Below are 23,504 nucleotides of genomic sequence, written 5' to 3' on the forward strand. Positions count from 1 at the left end.
GAAAATATTATAAGACACATACCTCCCTCTGCTGGCCTGAAATCACAACGTTAGAAAAGTCACGATGACGGCAGAGCCGGAGATGCCTCTCAGACTGATGGTTAAGGAACTGCTCAGGTGTAGAAGACTAGAAAATGCTTTGTCACACAGATAGAAATGGGAGGGAAGGTTTCACAGCGCCTGGGTTTCAATGACTATTGACTCGTGATCCTAGCGCTGATCAGTTTGATTTATATGCATCACAGTTTTCCTAAACAAGAGTCCGAACAAAGCCATAATTGGGATTTAAAGATTTCCATTTATTTTCTTATTTCCTCTTATCACAAAAAAAAGTCTCTCGAAATGCATACTAAAATCTTTCTGTATATAAACTGTACAAAAAAGCAAGGCACTATACATTGTTTAAACTCACAAGGAAACATTTTAATTGCAAGCCTTTAAAATACAAATGTCTGATCTTAGCACCCGAACGAGGAGGGCCCGAGGGCCGCAGATGCATCAGAATGCAGAATAAAAATATGAATCCTTGGCATTTTTCTTCCTCCTTGCATTTAATAGAAAACAGAAAAAAAAAAAAATCATTCATATCAACATATGACACAAACCTCTCAACATAAATTCTTTGCATTTTCCCTGCTCTTTTTGAACTATACGGTGTTTACATAAATACAGGTTATTTATATATTGCACAATCACACACAAAATAAAAGTGTCATAAGGACAGGTGGTACACGATAGGGGTGCCGCTCCCCAGGGGCCAGTGACAGAATGAGATAAGTGCTCATAAATTATTTGTGAGTGTCTGAAATGCAAAAACTGGTCAGACCCTGGACAAAGCCGCTGAACACCCAAAACCATCCTACAGAAATAAGAAAATGAAAATCAAATAAATTAACAAAAACAGCAGCAGCAAAACCAAGAAATGCTCTAGGAGGCTGGCACACTGTGACTGCAAACTAGCTCCGACTGGTTAAGGGAGACAGCAGATTAACTCAGATTGGTTAATTGTGACAACAGACCGGTGCTGATTGGTTAAGTGTGACAGCAGAATGGTTCTGATTGGTTAAGTGTGACAGCTGAATGGTTCTGATTAATTGTGACAGCAGACTATTTCTGACTGGTTGAGGACTGTTTTCCAACAGCTTACCAACTTGATTCCACTCCTTGACAATTGTGCAACCTGCAAGTCCATCCCGTTTGGCCTGCATTCGATGAGGGGGTTGGAGCGAGCAGCTGGTTCGCTCCTCCCCCAACCCTCCATCTGCTACATCCTCTTACTGAGGGTACCCTGTCGACCGCACTCCGTCTAAAACAAACCCTTTGCCTTCTTCACATTCATTTGCTTCCATCCAGGCAGTCCTTCGAACTCTTCCCTCGTCATCTCCAGTGCTCTCTGGAGGAGAAAGTGTTTCTGTTAGTCACAAGGGCAGCACTGGATGTCTAGACCTAGGATTCATATCCAACATACAGCTCAAGGAGGTCCAAGAAGCCGAGGACTTCCACAGCGTTTCTTATTCACCTGCTTAACAGTGAAGGATTTTAGCACACAGCATCTCTCAACTGCCCAAGCGATACCGAGGAAACGTCTGCAATTTAGTCTAATTCAAGGTCAACAAATGGGTCTGAATGACTGGTGTACTGTTAGACAAAAGAGAAAGCAAGTCTCAGGACCTGATAAAGTCTGTGTATATGTGTGTGTGGGCTGGAAGTCTGTTTGTAACTCCAAAGTCACTTTCACCACCTAGTCAGAGTCCATCAAAGCTACTTAATACATATACCTCTCTATATATTCACTGGTTCGCTTCTGCGGAAACCTCCGAAAAAAGCTATAATACATGAAAACTTCCTTCCGTCAATAGATTATCAAGCGGTTCTGAAAATGTGTGTGTGTGTGTGTGTGTGTGTGTAACTTGTACTCCAGTTCAAGACTGTTGTGGTCTGCAGTCTATCCCGGAAGTATAGAATAACCAGATCATCCTGGTTGTTCCGCAAGTGTAGTATCACTCTGTATTATTTTTATTAAGTTCAAGCAATGTTTAAAGAAAAAACAAAAAAAAAATAACTTATTTTACACACACACACTGACTGAAGCTGCTGGTCCTGAGCGGGGTCGCGTCGAGCTGGAGCCTAACCCGGCAACGCAGGGTGCAAGGTTGAAGAGGGAGGGGACACACCCAAGATGGGACGTTAGTCCGTCACAAGGCACCCCAAGCGGGACTTGAACCCCAGACCCACCAGAGAGCAGGCACAGGCCAAACCCACTGCGCCACCATGCCCCCCCCAAACTTATTCTAAATGACTGAAAATGAAAAATTCTTCATCTCCACAATCTCCTATTCAGTGCTGATTGTTGAATAATTCATCTCACAAACACGTGCAAAAATCCTCAAGTTATTATTCACCAACCCTGAAGAGCACCAGACACAAGCTGTAAACACTACGGAAGGGAAGTGGTCATCCCACACCCGACTCGTACTGGATGCCCTTTATTGCCATCTATCAGCGGGCACTCTAAATGGAGGTGGCTTTTGTTCTTCCGACAGACATAAATTTTAGAAAACAGAATAAAAATAAAAAATTAAACTGGGAAAAGATTTGCTTCTTCAAAAATTTGCGCTGGAATTTATAAAACGCTGAGACAGTGTGTATTGAAATCCCACGTTATCTGTTGAACATGTGCACACTGTACATGTCATAGGTTGCAGCTGATGTGGAGAGTTACTGATGATTACAAAATTCTATAAACCAGCATGCACGTGCTAGAAAAAATGTTTTGTGAAATAATCGCATGGAATATTAAATGCTTTTAAACAAGAAATGGTGTAGATAGCAGGTGTTAAGGCAGACAGCATGGTGGGAGTAATGAGATTTGTGAAACACAAAGAGACCACTGAGTGCTGTGTGTGTTGCATCGGAAGCACCGCGGTGAATCAAGGAAGTCTGCAAAGTGGGGAGGGGTGACTTTAGCTAAGCCAGTAGCAGGAGGGTGGCACCGAAACGTCACTCACCTCGACAGGGGGCCCTATGTCCTGGAAGGCGGAGTTGAGAGTTAACATGGACCTTAGCTCTCATATGGAGAATCACAATATCCTGACACTGGAAAACTGTGTGTGTGCGTGACTACTGACAGTTTGGTAGCAAAGATATAACCTAATCAGGGACATAGCAGTTTACCATAATTAATTTAAGATTACTGTCAAGGCTGAGGGTAAACATGATGCAAGCACTCATCTCCAGGGAGATACAAAACACATTAGACTAGAATTGTGTGTGTGTGTGTGTAATATATATATATATATTTATATATATCACTGAGGAGACACCATAGCAGATAACACACACACACGCACACGCACGGCACTTAGCAAGAACAGTACACGTCTACACATGATCAGACCTCAGGTGACCCATTGTTGAAATTACCCAGTTTTATTTTTTCCATATATTCCCCAGAATATTCAAAAAGGGAGAATTAATGAAACTGGAATTGTTAGAAAAACACTTTATTTAAATATTTGAAATGATTTATCTTGCATAAAACTTTTAATAGTAACAGAAACACTTTGTTATATAAGGCAGATTTGGTAAGTGTCGTAAAACCTATACCATCTTCCAACATCACCGATATTTTTTTTTTTCCTCCCCAGTGGTCGATTAATTGGAAAAATGAAACCCAAACTGTCAAAATATTAATTTTATTAATCAATTACTGTACAAATGATAATCTCGAATAAGTGCTCAGTCACATCACCGGACCCCACCAATCGTCAGGTCGTGTGAAGACGAACTGTACTTCTGGCCGAAGAACATATAACTACAGGTAATGATACAGCAGGTGGGTGAGGAGGAGATGATTCACAGTGAGCTGAACCTATTCAGGTACAAAGGGGACTGTCCTCACCTCAAAGTCCTCATCGGACAGGTAAGCCTCCAGGCGCAGGGGATCCACGCCCTCCGGGAGGGGCCGTGCCAGCAGCTCCTCCAGCGGGTAGGAGCTCTGACACAGGCGCGCCAAAACATCTTCCACCAGGATGATCTGGTTGCACACTTCTGCCTCCTAGTGGGAGAAAGGGGAGAAGGTGAGGGTCAGGGGCGGACTTACTTCACCATGTGGTTAACCCTTTGTGCTACAGCTACAGACATACGCAAACACGAGAGGGTGCGTACCCGCTCTGTGATCTCGGCAATGTCCTCCCGGTGTTCCCAGCTGGGGAACATGTTGGTGAAAGTGAGGGGTTCGAGGCCGGCGTGGATCAGGTATGATTTCTGAGGCTTCTTCTCATTCTTCTCTGTGGAAGTGAAGGGTGGTGATTGACAGACAGCGGGCGATCGGACAACGAGCCATCGACCAGGCGGAGATGGAACCATACCTCTACAGTACTGCAGCACAGTTTCCATGGCGCACTTCCTATCGGCGTCCCAGCGGATGCGGGCGGAGCCTGTGCTCTCGCAATCCTGAGGCCACCAGCCCTGCCACAGGTAAACCTCATGGAAGTTGTCCACCAAGAAGAGAGCTGCATGTGGGGGAGAGGGAAGTAACCTGAGATGATGAAGCAATGTCAACGTGACATCAAAAACCATGGGGGGCCAGTGACCGAGTACCAGGCTGCATGGCGGTGTACAGCTCCTCCTGTAGGAAGGGCAACGAGGTGACCAGCTCAGGGTGCCGGGCGGGATAGAAGAACTCCACGGCCACAAACTCCCCTGAGGAGCTGCTCAGCTGGAAGAGGCGAGGTGTGAAGTCGAATTTCCCGGGATCTGGGACGAGAAACAATAGCGCGATCAAGGGTACTACAGCAGGAGGTGGGATTTGAACCCAGAACCTCTAATGCTGAGGTGGCAGCTCTAACCGCTATGCCTGTGTTACTCTGTCATGCCACCATGTTGGGAAAGCTCCAGCTGTAGAGTTGGATGCAAATGCCTGGTTACCTTGCAGCATGCAGTCGTAGGCCTTCCTGTCCCTCCGCCCAACAGCATCCCAGAAGCCTGCGGGTTCGGCACCTTCGTCACACTCGTGAATGGTCACCTTGCTGCTGCTATGAAGCCCCGCCTCCAGAGGACACCTGCAAGAGCACAACCGCCCACACAAGTGTTAGCTTCACCCCGACGCCGGCGGTGCCGATCAATCATGCGAGACTTCAGACTTACTGCTCTTTGATGCAGTTGGCAGCAGTGCGGCCCACTTGGCGCGTGTGCAGCTGGGCTTTGCAGCCATGCCATAGGTAGATGAGGGCTCGGTTCACGTTGAGCAAGATCATGGATGTGCGTGAGCGCAGGCTGCTGCAGTGACATGCCACTTCCAGCAGGTGTCCCTCCACCGGCACCTCACCGCGCACACAGTACAGCCGCCACTCGCCTGGAGGAGCAGAGCCAGACACTTGGTCACACACAGCGTCAGTTAGTTACAGTGACGTACACACAGTCAGCTGCTCTGTCACACACATCAGGCCTTACTCTGTGTGTTCTCCTCCTCCTCCTCTCTCTTTCCCGAGTGGACGATCATCCCTCCATTGAAACACTGCAGAAAACACGGAGGCTCCTTGCCCTGCTGCACCTGCACCTGTTGGGGAAACACACAAACCCATGTTGAGCGCTTGGTAGCATAGGCAAATCTAGTGAATACTTCAGCAGAGCGCTCACTTGGCTCAAGGACCCGACTCTGTGAATCGTGTGATTCTGTGAATTGCTTACGGCTACCTGGAAGGGGGTGTGGCCTCACCTGGGCGCCCCGCTCCTCGTCCAGCTCCACTGTCATCAGCGCCGACGTTCCCTTCTCGCTCACCGTGGAGTGACGGCCCTGCCAGAAAAAGTAGGAGCACTTCTCCTTCCCCGCACCGGACGCCCGCACCTGCTCTGGGTTCTGCCTTCTCCCGACTGCACACACGGAAGCACGAAAGCAAAAAAGAATTGATCAGAGTGACCTCCTGCTTATTGGTGGGGATCAATCAAGAGAACAAGCAACCAAGGACTCTAAGAATGCAGAGGAAGGACACATAAAATTAAATTTTCACTAATACAAAACAGATAGATAAATTTCATATGATGCAGAACTGGGAAACTTGTACTGATAACAGAAATACCATTGTTCCACAGTTTTTGAAAAATCCCTATCATACCCCAAAGTGAAAAAAGGTTGGCTGGGCACTGGGTGGTAAGGAGGCAGGTACTGACCTGTAGCGCTCACCATGTAGCGCCACTTGACTACATAGGCATCTCCCTCGTGGAACTGGCCAATGCTCTGGCGTGGCAGCCGGCTGTAGTCAAACTCCAGGATGTGCCACACATCCACGGACAGCGTGTTGATCTCAAAGCGGCGCCGGTCATCTCCCTCCACCAGGCCGTAGCCCCGCCCCACGTCCACGCCATCCAACACTGTGCTAACTGGGGTCTGCAGCACAGGCAGCATCAGTAAAGCGTCGTATGGCCGACACTCATGCCCCTGCTGATCCTGGAACATGGAGGGAGAGGCAGTTGAATAATGTAGATAGGATTGGGAATCGCTGGTTTTATCCCGTAGGAGATCTGCTGTTGTAGATCGATTTACATTGTAAGTCGCTTCGGAGAAAAGCGTCAGCTAAATGAATAAATGTATGTAATGTATTTACCTTTCAGGAAGGTACGGAAAATGACCAGAATACATACTCATACTCCATACACCACAGCGTTTAGCACTTTGAATGTTTATGATGTGGTGAAAGAGGATTCTCATTTAGGATCCCAAATGCTGCCTTGATGTCAGTACCTTCTGCTCAGAGGCTTGCTCATTGGCGTTCTTTGGGGAAGACCTTTTTGTGTCAGTCCAGTCCAGGAACTTCTCTTTGAACAGCGTGGTCTCATTGTGTTCCGTCAGCCTGCCGAAGATTGCCCAGTCCGGCCGTCCCTGACCTTTCCTGCACAGCAGACAAAAGACGACATCAATGAGATTGGTACAAGGTCTCCTGGGGAGCACCTTGTTTGGGCCGAGGTGAGGGAACTGGGCACAAACAGAGTCTTTTCTACCATTCAGTGTGATGTTTATACATACCAACAGGCTTGGCTCAAACCTGCAAAAAGGGTGTTTGGTTTTTGTCAAGGTAAACGCATTCTGAATAGACACGGAAAGGCTTGAATATGAGGGATAGGAAGACTGATATGTGCTGTAAACTCTAGAAGAAATCACCGACAGGAGTTTTGAGATGAACTCTATTGAAAAGTTGTTAAATAAGATGTGCAGGAACATAAGTTAATACCATACTAGTTCTGTACGCACGAAGCAGGGTGGAAAACTCGCCTGGGGATGAGGGAGTTGCAGCCGCCTGGATCCAGGGGGTTGACGTCACAGTTGGTATAGTCGAATGTGCCATTCCATAGGTGCTTGGCCAGTTGGAAGGCCACCTTCCTCTGCGGCAGTGTCACTTCCTTGCCGTGCCAGACATACACCTCGCTGCCGAAGTCGAACACCAGCACCTGTAGGCGGAGAAGAGTGGAGCACCATTTAATCCAAAGGGCAGCACTGAACAATTCCCATGCCCCAAGTTTTGAAGGAGTGACAAACAGCTCTCATACTGAACAGAAAACCAGTTTGAAGCACATTCTTCATTTACCTTTTCATATTTGTGTCATGAGTTTCCCTAAATTGGCTTTGAAACAGTGTTAACTTGCTCCACAAAAACTGAGGAAATACGGTTTCTACTGCTTCTTTTGGCAGAAAGAAAAACTCAGTTTAAACTGGTTCATCAGCATATGCAGTGTGAAATGTTACACTAGGCAATCAATTTTCATAAAAGTCCAATTAGGCAAATGATAGACCAGGAGGGGTAGGTCTCCCCTCAGAGACTACTGGCCTCCTTGGAGTTCAGAAGTGAACTACGAGGAGCTCTGCCCCAGAAGTCGTCATCAGGAACCAACTTGTCTTCCATCAGACGATAGGTGCAGTTGGTCTCTGTAATGGCACTCTCATACATCTCATCTTCCTCTGGGGGTCCAGCCGCTGCAGAAAAAGATTTTTTATGCAGCTGTAAAAATATGCTGCTTATTAAATGGAAGCCCTTGCATATTTACTGAAGAGGTAATTTAAATGGGATTAAAGGATTTCCCCGACGGAGCCATTTACAGAACTAAATATTATTGGAACACCAAACTTAACTCACGCTGGTAGTTGGCTTGTCCTCCAAGAAGATTCCAGAACTCTTTGGCCGCATGGCTCTGGCTGTCGACACCTTCCTCGATAGTCTGCACGTGGCTGGCCCGGCAGCCAAGGTCACGCTTGGTTTGAATGAACACGGCGAGCTCCGAGGCCTTCAGAAAAATACGGTAAAGGTCGAAGGTTAAACATGTAGCTGTGAAAAGTTTCATCAGAGTTTAGAAATATAGCTGAAATACTTTTCCACTCAGAATACCTCCTTTAAGTTTTTGCCTTTTGGTCATATATGAACCCACTCTAAAATTTAGGTTAGAAAAATCCCTAGGGAAAGTGCTCTCCTTCCAGTATGCAATTAATAAACAACTGGACCAAATCAGCATCTGGTTGGCTGAAAGCTGAAGGATTTCAATCTACTAATTTTAATTTAGCTGATACTTTTCTCCAAAGCAACTTACAATGTTAAGGTACAATTATTTACCCATTGATACAGCTGGGTAATTTTACTGGAGCAAGTCAGGGTAAGTACCTTGCTCAAGGGTACTACAGCTAGAGGTGAGGCTCAAACCTGCAACCATTGGGCCCAAAGGCAGTCGCTCTAACCACTACACTACCAGCCGTCCTACAAACAAAAAAGGTTAAGGTGTGCAACTTGCAAGCACCACAGAGCAATAAATCACAAAATAGCAAGAGTGTCATTTCCTTAATCTTGGGTTTGTGATATCCCTGGCTGGGGAGACTCACTTTGGCTTTCTCGATGACGTTGGCGAACTCGCCCATCCACACAAAGCAGTGCTGCGGCGTGACGAGGAGGAAGCAGTCACCGCTGTTGATCGAGGAGGCTCTGGGCTCCACTAACCGTGTCTGCACATGCCGCCGGCCTGGGAACGTGGAATAACATTTCTGTTCTTCTAAAGAGAGGTGTAGCAGGTGTGTAACTTGGGTAACTTCCCTTCAAGAGCAAAAAGTGTCACCAAGTGCAGTGAACAAGGAAACAAGCAGAAACTCCCTTGACTGATCTGCGCAATAAAAAGTCACTGAAAAGTTAAAGAAATTATTATTTTACATTGCAACCACTGAAAGCACATCTTCAAACTCCACGGTACATGAGTTTGGGGTTGTATCTAAAAAAATCTTTCACAAAGCTGCCCCCAATCATGGCTTTCTAGGCCAGCGCTGATGCAGATGGTGGAGGACTTGTCCATGCAGGCCACTTCTCTTGTGGCTTTGAAGAATTCTGGACCAACATTTATAAAACATAAATATGACTTAATTCCATACCTTGACCCAACAAACATGTGACAAGCAACTTTCTCTTCACCATTCCAGTAGATGAAATGTTTTTCATGACATTCCAGGGTTCAGAGAGGTGAGGGCCACAGCTACCATAGGGGTTAAGCCCTTAGACTTGCTATCAAAAGGTAGTTGGTTCCAGCCTCACACATCATCTCAGCAGATGAAACAAGTGAGGAAATAAACAGAAGCAGATACCTTTCACTTGCATGAGCATGAGTTTCTTGTAGGGCACGGCGCTGTTGTTGGACATCTGCTCGGTGATGTTGACACTGCGCAGACTAACATTGCTAAAGCTCTCCTTGCTGGCCAGGCCGGCAATAGCAGCCTCCGAGAAACCAGATGCCTTGTTCACTGCAGAGATCCCAGGGTAAAGGTGTTTACAGATGGACACATTGATGCTGTCCAAGCATATACACTCAAACCCACAGTACTTTGACTGTCTGCTCACTCTTTTCTGACTTCATCCTCTTAGATTCCAGCAGGCCCACGTTGAGACGCTGCTCCATGTACTCGTGCCGAATGTCCTCGCGTGCTGCCAGCATCTTCAGAGGGTTTCGCGATGCCTGGACGTTCCGTAGTGGCCGTACCGCCCGCTTGTGCTCCACCATGGCGGAGGTCAGTCTGGAGAAGACAGATAGCACAATGTCAACAAAATGGACAGTGAAACAGGGAATCGGAGAGATGGAGAGGGACATATCCTACTTGGGTGTATGAGGACCAAAGATGCTGTCAAAGTCATCGGTGATCTCTATTCTGCTGCCTATCCTGGGAAACTCTGCCATTCGGCGGTAGAACTTGGAGAAGATCTCATCGTCCAGCTTCATCACTTCCTTGACGGCTTTCTCGGTTACAGTCAGCGTTGTCTCCTGTAGTCCTGCCACTGGAGGGATGAGGGAGAACACACAGGTGGTGTGAGCTGCATACTCATGGTTCAGGGCAGGTTAGTTGAGGTCATTCAATGGTTCCTACCTTTACTATTCAAACGCCCCAAAAAGGACTCCAGCTTATCAAGTTTATGGTCGGACTCCAAGTTCATATCTGGTCTTGCTTCAATTTCTGCTGGTCAAAACAGAACTTTTAGTTATAATGACACTAATAACTATGATAGTAATAATTTCAGTGAGACGTGCCCCCCTCTGGACACCCACCTTCCTGGGGCTTGCCGATTGCTGATGCACTACTCTTCACGTTGCCAGTCAAAGGGGACAAGAGGGGGTTGAGGATGGAAGGGACCGTCAGACCTTTAGGGTGAACCGACAGGTGTTAGAGGTCAAGCGACTCATCTGCTGATCTGTGGGATGACGCTCTCTTTCCAAGTAAATTATTTAAGAGAGGATAAAAAAGGAGCTTTGGACATAAGAGGTCAATAGCAAATAAAGGATAATCAATCAGTAAAGATGAATGTAAAAATCGAATGATTTTATATTATCTAAATTCTTGCAAATGATCTCATCCCCAGCGATACTGTAGTAGACATTTTGTTGTGTTGTATTTATTGCTTTTCCAGTTTTGTATTCAGTGAGGTTCATGAGTAATACGTTAGATAACGTGGCAAAGCACTTCTTTTTACAGATTTCATTAAATTCTCTATTATCTGGATATTTTATGTATATATCTTATTTTTCTTCAATTTATGTGGGACACGAAGGAGGGCTATATGCGTTTCGCAGTACAGGTGGATATAGGTTGAGTGGAGACTGATCTGCAAAACCAGCAGTACAATGTTTACAAATGTTCTTTTGGCTTTTTTTCTGATTGTTTAAATTTTCCATTTAAATCAAAGTGTTAAAGTGGACGTCTGTAGAAATAATTCGGGTTATGAAACATTAACAGTTACTGTTCTGGGCATGCAACCAGTAGGGTGTTTGTTCCAAGACCTTCTTTTCAACTAGGAATCTACCAGTGAGGTGCTGGGAAACAGTACATGGCCAATAGATGAGCCACAGGGCTATTTTTATACCCAGTATATTTATTTTGTTTGCCTTTCATCGTTATACTTTCAAGTCTCACAGAGCTGTCATCTTCCTGCTTCCTTTCCAGCCCAAATATCAAAAGAAATGAAGCTGAATTCAAGGGAGCATGTAGGTCAGATCTGTCCTGGAGATGGAGCGAAGGCCCGGTGCCATTATGTTCCAGAGATGGTCGTTTAATTGAAGCTTTCCCCTTCAGTGCTTTTCAATAGTCTCTGGAGGACAGCGGCATCACAGCGAATGGACTGAACCACCGGGACGGGGGCGGCCGCCGTGGTCGGCACAGCAGATCGCGCCATTTCATAAGAGGCCAGTCAAGGGCGCGATCTTTCCCTTACGCCTTACCCATGCTCCACTCTGAGGGGTTTGGTACAGTTTGAGTTTGTCAGAGGGGAATACCGTCAACAGCAATCTTGCCCAAATGGAGATTAGATGAACAAAAAATGTTGTTTTCTGCCCGCTGAAGTGACCTGATCCATGTTGCCACCATTGTCTGACCGTTAACACCCAAGTTAAGACCCAAAGAAAAGCAGATGTGGCTCCATGTGCTGCAGCAGGGGGTTCGTTGTGACACTAACCCTAACCCTGATCCTAACAAAATCGAATACAGGACACGACCCAACATGGACAAGGGGAAACAGATGGTGTAGTGGTTAGAGCTGCTGCCTTGCATTTGAAGGACCTGGGTTTGAATCCCACCACCTGCTGTAAAACCCTGGATCAAGTTACTCATGCGGTGTATGCGCAAGTTACTTAGGCGACGCCTTCTGACCTTTCTTGACCATGCGCGCAGCAACCGTGAACTGGGCTGAGTCGTTGGCCGCTCCCTGGCCCTTGGACCTCCACGTCTCCTCTTTGGAGGTGATCAGCTGCTTTCTCTCCTCAATGGTCATCTGAGCCTCAATCTCCTCACCCATCCTCTGGGGTAAAGCGAGGTCAGGGGTTGGGAATAGCATCGCTACCATTTAATGCATCGCATCTCCATGTAACAGAAATACAGCCAGGGAACCGTGAAATCACATGTCACAAACCCAAGTTTCCTGTTTTTGCTCATAAAATTATAGAGTTAATATGCACCTCAACCACACTGACAATATTAAGGGGATACCATAGAACACACCAATAAAACACCCCAAATTAGCCAGCAACCACTGGTTTTGATGGCCCACAGAAAGGCAGAATGCAGCACAGACCGACAAGCTCTGGGGTCATTGTAGACGGTCCTTGACCAGCTGTTTACCGCAGTGGGAGCAAACACACACAGACCAGCACGACTACAACCACAGCCAAGCCAACTAAACAGCCCACGATGCGTTAGTCACACAGGCCAGCTGAACCCAGCTGATCTTTGACGTCTGGTTTTCTGTCTCCACAATAACACATCTTCAAGGAGTTCACCTTCCTTCTCCATGGGTGACGACCGTCCAACTGGACAGCTGGGAGCTCTCTACTGCTGGGTGGGCTGACCTTAATGGGGGGAAGGGGCAGAAAGCAAGAGACGTCGGGCAGGTGGAGATGAGGGATGGGATGAATGAGAGAAAATGAAGAGATCAAAAAGGAATGCAGACAAAGGATGCTGCTGAAAATCTCACACACACACACACACACACACACACACACACACACACACACACACACAGATCATGGGTAGCCAGGGCATAGGAATATGCAGCAAAGAGAGCTGTTCCAGGAGGAGCTCACCTGGCCAGGAGAATCGACATATGAACCAGGTTGGCCAACGGTGGGGGGAGGTGAGTAGGTTGAGGAAAAGACAGGCTCCTGCAGAAGGGGGCGGGCCCACAGATGGACAGATAGACAGACAGACCAATCATGAGAGGACAGAAAAGCCGAGATGCAGATGAGCAGAGTTCGGGAAGACAGAGAGGAGACAGAGAACTGGAAACAAGACCACTGTTGTCAAAGATACAAACTGTAACCTCTGACCGTTGTTCCTCCTCAGTGCATGTGGAAACACGCAAATTTCTCTCTGATATGCACACGCACGCACAGAGACATACATGCATGCGCAGTCGAGAACCAGGGGTTAACTATCCAGAAAAAGCATGTGCATTGTGCTCATTCACTCTGAACTCCAGCGCGGCCATGCCGTCCCCACGGGGACCAGACCATCTCACAACCGGTGACATCATCCACGAGTGGACAAGCGGTGCTGAGCACAGCTGGGAAGCAGATTAGCCACCATTAGTATCCTGTCATGCTGCTGCCTGTCACAGGATCCGGACGATGCAAACGGCTCCCCGTTCCCAGCAGAGAACAGCAGATACGCCGTCACCATGGCGACGCGCGTTGTCATCGCACAGGTCAGGCTTACCCAGAACTGGTCAGACATAGCCAGGTCATCAATTGTCCTCCGTTCTTCCTATGTGTTTAAAGAGGTGGAACACAAAGTCAAGTTGAAAGGCACAGCAGAAATGGAGAATCGCGCACCACGGTACACTGGCCTAATGCCTCATAGATAGACAGATAGATAGAGAGATACTTAACTGACTCTAAAGGAAACTGCACAAGCTTCATACAACTGAAAACACCACATCAGCGTTGATGTGCTGGTGAGGACTAACACGTGTGTCAAGCGCAAGAGTAGAAGCAGGGACAGACTTGTCACAAACTGCTCTCTCAAGGCTCTTATCACGAGTTCACATGTTATACTCATGGACATTATCATTCATGCCTCCATCATCAAAAACTGTTGGTCCACTGCCGAGTCCATAGGCCATGAAGCAGGGTACACCCTGCACTGGACACCAGTCCACACGAGGCCATCACACACACTCATCTACACTAACATAAAGAAGCCATTTAAAGTCCACAATTCAGCTGAAACACATTTTTGGACTGTGGGAGGAAACCAGAGCACCTGAAGGAAATTCACATGAACACAGGGAGAAAATGCAAACTCCAAACAAACTGGGCCGGATTTTAACCCATTTTCATCAGGATTAACGAGTTGCAAATGTGACTGTGAGGTGCGAAGAGGTGGTACCTTCTTCTTGAAGCTGTCCTCGAGCTCCCATAGCTGGGTGTGCTGCTCCTGCACGGCTGCCTTCACCACCTCCTGCTTCTTATTGATGCGGTTTCTCCAGTCCTCCTCACCGCTCTTCTTCAGGAGTGCCAGCCTGGGGAGGTGGGGGGGCAGGAGGTACAATAAACATGGGTCCTTCACACGTATCACCACACCCAGACGGACAAAAGCACTTACACCCAGCAATACAGAGAGAGAGACAAGCAAACACGTATCAGTCAATTAAACAAATGGGGAAATTTGGCCACATACTCTAGAAATGTAAGTCAGATAAGGGAGCAGCACATGGGTTTGAACCTCATCTCCTGCTGCAGCAACCTTGATCAAGATTCTTACCCTGAACTGATAGTAAAAATGACCCTGCTATATAAATGACTGTAAATAGCTTAGTGTACAAACCTAACATTGAAAAAACTGCAGAAAAGGTGTCAAATACGTGAACAAATATAAAAATGCATCCCAATAAAATAATGTCAGATGGTGTAAAACGAAATCCAGAACGTGACCCAAATTTCTGGTCTGTGGTTTCTAGTACAAGTGGAGAACAGAGGCTACACTGTTCGCATTGTGTTTAAGACCTGCATATTCAGCTGAAATAATACCACTGAGGGTCCTATAGCAGCGCCTCTCTAGACATTTGAGAGTTTTGAACTAATAACCTTCCGTGTAACTCGTGCACCAACCCATGCCCTTCCTTGGACAAAAGGACTGCGTGTCTCCTGTTGTGACTGTACTTCTCCGAACTATGATCTTCAGCACGACGACTGCAGGGTTACATTCCAGAATGAAATCTGCGCCTTCTGTTGGAAGTAACAGCTACAAGGCGCATAACCCAGTTCCCACAGCTCTAAGCGGGAATGGGGTTAGATCAACTCCCCGTCCGTCGTCTCGTCTCAAGCCCCGCGAGGCCGAACGCTGCAGAGCGCTTCCAGAAATAAACCCATTTAACCGGACAACAGCAACCTACATTCCACAATGTGAGGCAAGGTGAGCTCATCAAGGCGCTCAGAGAACATAAACCAACAAATTATTATTACCTATTCGTTTATCCGAATCTTTTCTCCAAGGTGACTTAAAATGTTAGGTTTGTACACCGAGCTACTTTCATTTACCCACTTATACAGCAGGGTAATTTTTACACTATCAATGCAGGGTAAGTACCTTGATCAAGTACACTACACCAGGAGGTGATATCGCTAACCACTACGCTACCTAGTGGCCCCAAACCCCACGTCAGCATCAAGTCAAATGAAAGAATCTATACTGTGGGATAAAAAGTGTTGTAGTCCCAGTGTCATTGCGGGAGAGGCTTGTCAGATATCTCACACGCACACACACACACACACACACACACACACACACACACACACACACACACACACACACACACAGATGGAGAGATACAACTGTGTGCCTTTACCATTAACCACTCCCATATCATCTCTATCTCACCAGACTATGTTCCTTAACAAGGAGACGTAGACACACACACACACACACACACACACACACACACACACACACACACCACACGTTAGGCGACTACTGATCCGCACCCCCCAACAATGCTGTTCATCCCTCCCCATTTCCCGCCGTTTCCCCGCACTCGCCTCTCTTTGATGGACATCTGTCGGACAGACATCCCGTCGAGGTCCTCCTCCTCTGTGGGCCGGCGGTCCAGTGGGGCGTTGTCGCCAGGGTCCTGCGGACGCTCCTCTGCCAGGGTTCTCTGAGCCTCGGAGATGGAGCTGGGAGCCGCCGCTGTCTCAGTCGCTGCAGTCGCCGCTCTCACTGAGACACTGGTCTCCAGCAGCTCTGTGCGGGCAACCGTGTGCGCGAACACACACACACACACGCACGCACACACAGCACAGGCGTTACACACCGCTCTCTCAGATGCTGCCGAGGACAGACACAGAGAACGGGGGTTACAGACGCTCCGGAAAATGAGATGTGATTGACTGCTCACAGGGTTAGAGCCTAAACACTAATAGCGAGGAGTCCGTGAGCACGAGCAAATAGGGGAAGAAGGGGCATCTGCCCCCGCCCCAAAATACTGATTACCGGGCTCGCACCCCCTTACTCGACTCCCCCGCTCCCTTGGGAGACATTCAACAAAAAGAGGATTTAATCGCCGAGGGAGAACGTGGCTGTCCCGTTTAGGGCAGCGCACGGCTCGGTTCGTTTCGCCCGACCACGTCCGCTCCCAGTTCCTTCCCCGTTACGATCCCGCTTGTCCTTACGGTGCGCTGTGGGCAGCGAATGGCCACAGCGAACCCTGCATTTCCATAACAAAGCGAACGTATGGAAAACTATGCAGATGAGATTCATCTCCTGCCGGCTGCAGGGCATCTGCCTGATGAGGATCGCGAGCGCTCCTGGACACAAAAGCCTGCACGGGCGAGCGGGATGCCGAGCGTGACCGTCACCGTGACAGCTGTGGTCCCCGCAGGTGGACCGGCTGATAGAGGTCTCTTCTTACCTGAGACCACCGTTTGGGAGTGCAGGACCCTCTCCGTCTCGTGCAGGTGCTGCAAGGACTTTGTCTCCCTCAGGTATCCTCTGTGTTCCTGCGTTGCCTGGGCGACGGCGCTCTCGTCTCTGCGGGGGGCGCGTGCCTCCGTCTCTCCCCTTTGGGGAAGGGAACCGCGCCTCTGGGCCAGGGGGCCGGCGTTGCACTCGCCGCTCTGGTTTGGCTGCCGGGTCTCGTGTTCCCCCTGAGGAGAACGGAGCTTCCTCCAGCCGACACCTCCTTCTCCTCCTCTTTCTCCTCCTTCTCCTCTATCTCCAGCTCCGCCCCCGGTGCCACTCTCCCCACCTGGCCTTGCCTCCTTTCTTGGGCCAGCCAGTGAGATGCTGTGGAATGAGCCTTTCACCTCCGCCTGCTTCTGAGACAGCTGATCTGGGAGGAGCTCTGGAGCGGCCACGTTCGCTGTGCTGATGTCAGCAACCCGCGAGGGTCCTGGTGGGTTGGGCGGGGCCATGGTGGGTGGGGATGGCGGTTTGAACGAAATGGCTGTCGATTTGCTCAGGTGGACATCACCGACATGGGCCACCGACACCGTGCCTGCGTGCACGGGGCCGGACCGAACCAACGAAGCCGACAGAGGTTCCAGCTTGATTCCTCCTCCTTCGTTCTGGACCTGTGTGAGTGGGGTCAGGGGGTGCGGTCAGAGGTGTTGGGTTAGTTAAGAAACTCATCTCAGGCAGATGAAACAAGGATTGCTGAAGACAATCGGCATCATCCCAACAAGGCAGTTAAAGCAGCTTGCTATTAATTTTGAATCGCCGACTTTGGAACGCATGCAGGTCATATCCCACTTCAACCACCAACGCGCCCGATTCCAAAGGACACACTCAGACATGACTCGTCTCCTGCTCTCAGGCTGAGGATCAACACTCATCAGCAGCACAACTGATCAGGCGGTGCAGGATATCAGTGTACAACAGCCATTGAATCATCCCCAGACGATCACCAGCGGAGCGGTTGAGGCATTATAGCAGCTTGGAGCAGCTGAATATGGCTTTAAGCGCAACAAGCAAAAGGACAACAATTTCACAGTACTTCCTGTCATCTATTTTTAAACTTTGCATTGTCATTCAAGTAAAATGCTGTAAAAGTGTACATTTTACAGCTTTGTTATTAAGCATAGCCAATCCAAGGAAGTGCCATTGAATGGAAATGGGTGCTTAGTAGTTGAAAGTGATGTCCCATGGTAATTTACCACACCTTCAGACAGCCCGGGTTGCGCTCCGGGGAAGCATGGACACAAATGACTTAAATACAAGAACCAGCTGGATGCCGTTTATGCAGCAATATCGAGAGACGGAGCAGGCCTGCACAAGGGAGCAACTCATCGTTCCCACCCCCCCCCCAAGGGCTCGCCCACAGCTCCTCCCCCTTACATGGTGGGCATCAACATCCCTCTGCTGGAGCTCTACAAAGCTGTTTGTTGTTAAACCAGGACCCGCCGGAGTCCCCTCCTGCACCAGAGACAGACATTTTTACCCACAATTCACTAAAATGACACAGTAGGTGGTGTAGTGGTTAGAGCCACTGCCTTAACAGTCACAGATTTGTATCCTACTTCCTGCTGTAGTACTTTTGACCAAGGTACTTATGCTGAACTGACACAGTAAAAATAACCCTGCAGGATACATGAGTAAATCATTATAAGTTGCTTAATGCACAAACCTCAGTAAGCTGCCCTTCAGAAAGGAGTCGGATAAATTAACCAAAAAAATGAGAAAATCGACTAAACAGAGGAGACAAAACACTGTTATTGTTATTTGTGGGCTGCAAGGTGCGCAATGTTTAGAGCTTGCTCTAGAAGGACCTAGGCTCAAATTCCATCTCCTGCCGTTGTACCTTTGATCAAGGTACTTACCCTGAACTGATATAGGAAAAATTATCCAGCTGTATAAATGGGGAAATGAGTTTAAGTATCTCAATGACTGTAAGTTGCTTTGGAGAAAAGTGTCAGGTAAGCCAGAAGCCTCCAGGTGCGAGGGACTAGGTGTTGACCAGAAGCTGAAGCTGAGCGAACCTCCGAGAAACCAGCTGTGCGCCCTGTCCCCGTCCCTGGTCCGAACCCCAAGGTTACGGGAATACATCTCGGCACAGAGAAACTCGCCACGGTGAGTAGATCTTAAACACATGGAATCCAAAGAGATACATGGAAGAAGGTCTGATGCCGCGATCAGCCCCGAAGCACCAAGTGTTGGGAGGTTTCTGTGAACACGGCAAAAAGCTCAGCAAAAAGCCCACTAGTAATCGCCAGGCTGTCCCGTCACACAGCTCCATAGGGCGGCTGGTGCATTTTCAAATTGTTTATGAATAAACGCTGCGTACAAGTGCTCTGATCTAAAACGTAACTGTATTTGTGGCCTGGGGACATCAAAAGGAGTACAGACATAGCACTTCCAAGGGCGTGCGCGTCGGGTTCGACCCGAGGGCCTCTCCAGCCAGCCGTACCTGTGCCACCTCCCCCAGGGTAATGGGCTGGGTTTGGAAGCGGGCGGCGGCCCTCCGCTGTCGAGCCTCGGACGCAGCCCCGCCCCCCTCGCCGGGACCCTTGGCGATGGGCTGCGCCAGCCGGTTGAACAGCGCCATCTTCTCAGCCAGGCTGAGAGTGGACGTGTCCGGCTCCTCGGGGCTCTCCTCTGGCATCGCCGCCGGTGGGACTGGGGTCGGCTGAGAGTCGAGTGGGCCCTGCTGCGAGGATGCCTGTAGGCTAGGAGGAGGAATGGCGGGGTGGGGGGGGGGGAGAGAGAGAACGATTTTTACAATGTTTGTTATCCAGGGTAAACAAGAAGGGCCGTACAGCCCTTTCTTGCTCCTAATACCTCTTATGTTCTTATGTTCTTACGTTCTAATCACCTCTGGGAAGCCTGACAAGGAGGATTTTGGAATTACCCACACAGAGAAGAAGAAGATGTAACTCGGAAGAAAAACGAATGCACTTCACATTTTCAGCCAATACGGATAAAAACGACAATTCTGGATCACAAGTCGGCAGGCACGTTACTGGAACCGTATTTACTGCCTGGGAATTTGGTTCCAACAACAATAGCGACATGTCATTTTCTTGTAGCCGGTCTCACGGTACCCGGATACATCACTGGCCTCTCGTCCTGCTGGTAACATGACAAGTATTAAACTGTCTCTCACACGCAAACGCAGGCAGGAAGTCATATTTCATATTTTGCCATCATGCACTTTTCGCAGCGACTCCTGCATGCAAGCCCCCCCCCCCCGACAGAACATGAGGACCTGGGACAGAAAAGGGTCCCACCTTTGACATTTACACCCCTTCCGTCACACTGAGAAACATGCAGCACGCTGGCGGCTATCATTGTCCGCCGGCGTGGAGGTAATACAGCGAGCGGGGAATGAGACAAACACAACCTCAGACATAACATGAAGGGAAAGAAAATAAATTCCCTGGGAGGAGGAAGGCCAGCACAGCTTTAATTTAACGCTGTTTGCTGGGCTCGTCACAAACAAACACCACGGCTACACGGGTAAAAATAGCCCTGAAACCGGAGAAGCCGGAGCTGCTGGTCATCAGCCAGCAGAGGGCGCTGTGAGGTCAACGTGCGCCCCGCGTCCGCGTCCACACCCCCACCCCCACCCCCACGCCAGGCACCCAGGCATCTCAGCACGGTGTGTGAAGAAGTCAGGCTGCTCTAGGCATCAACGTCTCCGAGATCCAGAGACCACACGGCTTTGGCCCCATCAGGCACCGCCCACTCCGTGCATGTGCAGTCACCCAGAGCCGGTACCTGAAGGACGTGATGGTGCTGGTGACCACCGTGGGACTCGGGATTCGCGGTGCGGCGATGTGGGCGGGGACGCTGAGCGTCACAGTGGGTGGGGCAGAAACAACAGACAGACTCTAATACAGGCTAAAGTCAGGCTCAGGGCAGTCAGTCTGCTAGAGATGTCAAATATAACGGCTTTCTAAGATGTAAAAACTGTCAAAGTGACTGACTTATGAACCTGGGGGGCAGAAAGAGCATTTTAATTGAACGTGAACTGGTTCAAAGAAATATCAAGCCGTATAACTTATATAAACTTCAGCCTAGGGAATGTTTAAAGCTGAAACCCGTGCTTTTAACAGCAGGTGGCGCAGTGGTTAGAAGACCCAGGTTCAAGCCTCACCTCCTGATGTAGTACCCTTAAGTAAGTTCCTCATCCTGAACTGATACAGTAAAAAGCAAAAAAATATGGTCCTGCTTTACAGATGGGGCAATCACTAAGTTGCTTTGGAGAAACATGTCAATTTGCCTGACACTTAAGTGTTATTCAAGCTAAGGCCTAAAGCCTGATCACTCTACGCCCCCCGGCATCCTCGGCAGGTGGCGAGCGGAACAGTGACCTACGTGGCGGCGATGACGACCTCCTCGGTGGTGACGGGCTGCGTCCGAGAGCGGTCCTGTGCGCGCCTCAACCTCCTCTCCACGGCCGCGTTGCGGGAGCGCGGCTTCGGAACGCCTCCTTCGCTGGTCTTCTCCATCTCCTGGAATATGGGGGGAGGGGGGTAGAGCATCATCACCCACAGGGACTGAAAGAAATTAATCATCGATGGGCACCGGGAGCTGAGTGATACTGGGTCGTAAGGGGACAGCTGGTCAAGTGGTGTAATGCATAAAGGTGCTGACTTTGGACTCAGAGGAGCAAGGTTCAAATCCCACCTCCTGCTGCAGTACCCTTGATTACAGGAGACTTAATCTGATTTGATACAGTAAAAATTACCTGTATTACTGTATAAAAGGATAAATCACTATAAGTAGCTTTATCCTGTGAGTTGCACTGGAGAAAAGCATCAGCTAAATGAATAAAATGTAGTAAAATCCTTGGCTGGCAAAGAACTTGCAGGTTCTCGTGCTTAAGACCTTCTCGCGGGACTCATACACTGGCCTGTGCGTTAGGAGACAGCAAGGAGGCACCACACACCCTGAAGAGGGACCGCTTGGCTGCGACGCTCAGCTTGGCCCTCTCATCCAGCTTTTCTTCATCGCCTGGAGGAGCACAAGTGAAGGGGTGTGGGAGTTACCCCCCTGGACACGCACACACACAGTCGTGTAACCGAGACCTGAATCGCACAGCAAACCTTGGGAAATACAAACTGACCCCCGACCCACTCCCAGCCTGCAGCTTCACGGGTTTGAAAGCTCATGATGAAAACAATGGGATTAAACCGGGTCTCGAAAGGAGGAAAGGTCTCGATTAATCCATCTTAATCTTTCAGCGATCTGATTTGAGTCACGCTGACATATTTCCTACGAGTGTCAGTGTACTGGTGCCGTAACTCCTGGACTCGTGGGCGACATCCGCCGCGAGCGCCCGAAGTTTCCCGGCTGAAGACTGATTCCGATCGCCATGAGAAGAGCATCAATGAAGAACCCCAAAGAGAAGCTCAGAGAAAAGTACCGTCTACACGAAAACTGCCACTTTCTTTGTCCCGACCCCCCCCACCACCACCACCACCACCACCCCACGGTGCCCCTTCGATACTTGCCTTCGGTGCCTTGCAGCTCTGTGGGACTCAAGCAGCTCCTGGGGAAGGACAGGGAAGACAAAGGCAGCGGTTAAAAGAGCAGCAGAGACAAAAAGACGACAAGCAGAGGACGGAGCCACGCGCAGGAGCAGCTTCCCTGGTGGGAGACAGAGCAGAACGCAACCCGGACAGCTGTACTCAGTAGCGCAAGCGAGTTGCAAAATCGGCATAATTAGCGATTAAAGCGTCTTGTGGTTTTTTTTTTTTTTTTGGATCTTTGGAGCTGGGGAGGAAACAAAGGGCAATTCAGTGAGCCCCGTCGCTGCGTCCCGGCTGCTCCAGAACTTTCTCCTCCCGGCCTGCAGGGGGCAGTCACACCACTGCCTGTGAGAAAACATCTCACCCCTGTCACACGCAAGCTCATATTAGACAAGGGGAAGAACAATATTATGATGTATAATTATGGAAATGTAGTGTAAACTGAGGTCCACAAGGTCACATGGCATTTATTCACTGCTGTTATGATTTATGCTGAATATGGTAGAGCCTTGTGCAGATGGAGACTGACTGCTCATTCCCACAATCCTTCGGGCTGGAGACACTCTTACACGGTCAGTTCGGTTTTGTACAGTGATGGAGAGCCCCGCCTTGCCTTGGGGTGGGAGGGCCTTAGCTCTGCCAGCCCCGCCCCCGACACACGGCCTACCTACTGGACTCCAGTCGTTCTGCAGAGGTGATCGGCTGGGTCCTAAACCTCTCAGAGGTCTTTCTATCGTCCCCGGGGGAGATATAGCGCCTTGGCTTCCGGGCCCCCCTCTCGCGCTCAGCCCTTGCGGCCGACTCAGCCTCCAGCGCCGCCAGTTCAGCTCGAGCCTCCCTGGTGGCGAGCGAACGTGTCCGCGAGGGAAAGAGACAGAATGCCAGGAAGCATCCGGAAGACATGAAACAGAAACAGAATGACATTGGAGAGGAATGCAGAAGAGCGTTCAAGAAAACAAGACCGTTTTCCCTCGCGGTCAAACGTAAAGTGTGTTTTTCGTTAGTCGTTAAGGAGCAGCGGTTGCGGCTGTGGT

At 49.1% G+C, this 23,504-nt stretch overlaps 1 protein-coding gene across 3 annotated transcripts in view; it reads right to left on the minus strand.

Annotated features, from left to right (window-relative positions):
- Positions 1–286: 286 nt before the first annotated feature.
- Positions 287–23,504, minus strand: part of LOC108937579 (supervillin-like) — a 37,759-nt gene continuing 14,541 nt past the window's right edge. The window contains exons 9-43 of one of the 3 annotated variants that reach the window (XM_029253415.1): positions 23,138–23,308; positions 22,453–22,490; positions 21,888–21,952; positions 21,314–21,450; positions 20,714–20,785; positions 19,404–19,662; positions 18,335–18,412; positions 16,911–17,571; positions 16,039–16,243; positions 14,390–14,522; positions 13,718–13,765; positions 13,087–13,164; positions 12,784–12,852; positions 12,158–12,305; positions 10,564–10,656; positions 10,385–10,471; positions 10,118–10,295; positions 9,864–10,036; positions 9,611–9,766; positions 8,864–9,000; positions 8,130–8,277; positions 7,824–7,969; positions 7,271–7,446; positions 6,743–6,890; positions 6,172–6,448; positions 5,720–5,874; positions 5,455–5,560; positions 5,149–5,356; positions 4,930–5,063; positions 4,603–4,758; positions 4,371–4,514; positions 4,168–4,289; positions 3,902–4,057; positions 3,009–3,029; positions 287–1,393 (exon numbers count right to left, since the gene is read on the minus strand). In XM_029253415.1, the coding sequence (XP_029109248.1) occupies positions 1,307–1,393; positions 3,009–3,029; positions 3,902–4,057; positions 4,168–4,289; positions 4,371–4,514; positions 4,603–4,758; positions 4,930–5,063; positions 5,149–5,356; positions 5,455–5,560; positions 5,720–5,874; positions 6,172–6,448; positions 6,743–6,890; positions 7,271–7,446; positions 7,824–7,969; positions 8,130–8,277; positions 8,864–9,000; positions 9,611–9,766; positions 9,864–10,036; positions 10,118–10,295; positions 10,385–10,471; positions 10,564–10,656; positions 12,158–12,305; positions 12,784–12,852; positions 13,087–13,164; positions 13,718–13,765; positions 14,390–14,522; positions 16,039–16,243; positions 16,911–17,571; positions 18,335–18,412; positions 19,404–19,662; positions 20,714–20,785; positions 21,314–21,450; positions 21,888–21,952; positions 22,453–22,490; positions 23,138–23,308 (5,170 nt within the window). In that variant the 3' untranslated portion in view covers positions 287–1,306. Of the gene's footprint in view, positions 1,394–3,008; positions 3,030–3,901; positions 4,058–4,167; positions 4,290–4,370; positions 4,515–4,602; positions 4,759–4,929; positions 5,064–5,148; positions 5,357–5,454; positions 5,561–5,719; positions 5,875–6,171; positions 6,449–6,742; positions 6,891–7,270; positions 7,447–7,823; positions 7,970–8,129; positions 8,278–8,863; positions 9,031–9,610; positions 9,767–9,863; positions 10,037–10,117; positions 10,296–10,384; positions 10,472–10,563; positions 10,657–12,157; positions 12,306–12,783; positions 12,853–13,086; positions 13,165–13,717; positions 13,766–14,389; positions 14,523–16,038; positions 16,244–16,910; positions 17,572–18,334; positions 18,413–19,403; positions 19,663–20,713; positions 20,786–21,313; positions 21,451–21,851; positions 21,953–22,452; positions 22,491–23,137; positions 23,309–23,504 lie in introns of all 3 variants that reach the window. The other 2 variants (XM_029253414.1, XM_029253413.1) reach the window with 2 other exon arrangements.

The sequence above is a fragment of the Scleropages formosus genome, chromosome 7, assembly GCF_900964775.1.
Source record: "Scleropages formosus chromosome 7, fSclFor1.1, whole genome shotgun sequence".
Classification (NCBI taxonomy): Eukaryota; Metazoa; Chordata; class Actinopteri; order Osteoglossiformes; family Osteoglossidae; genus Scleropages; species Scleropages formosus.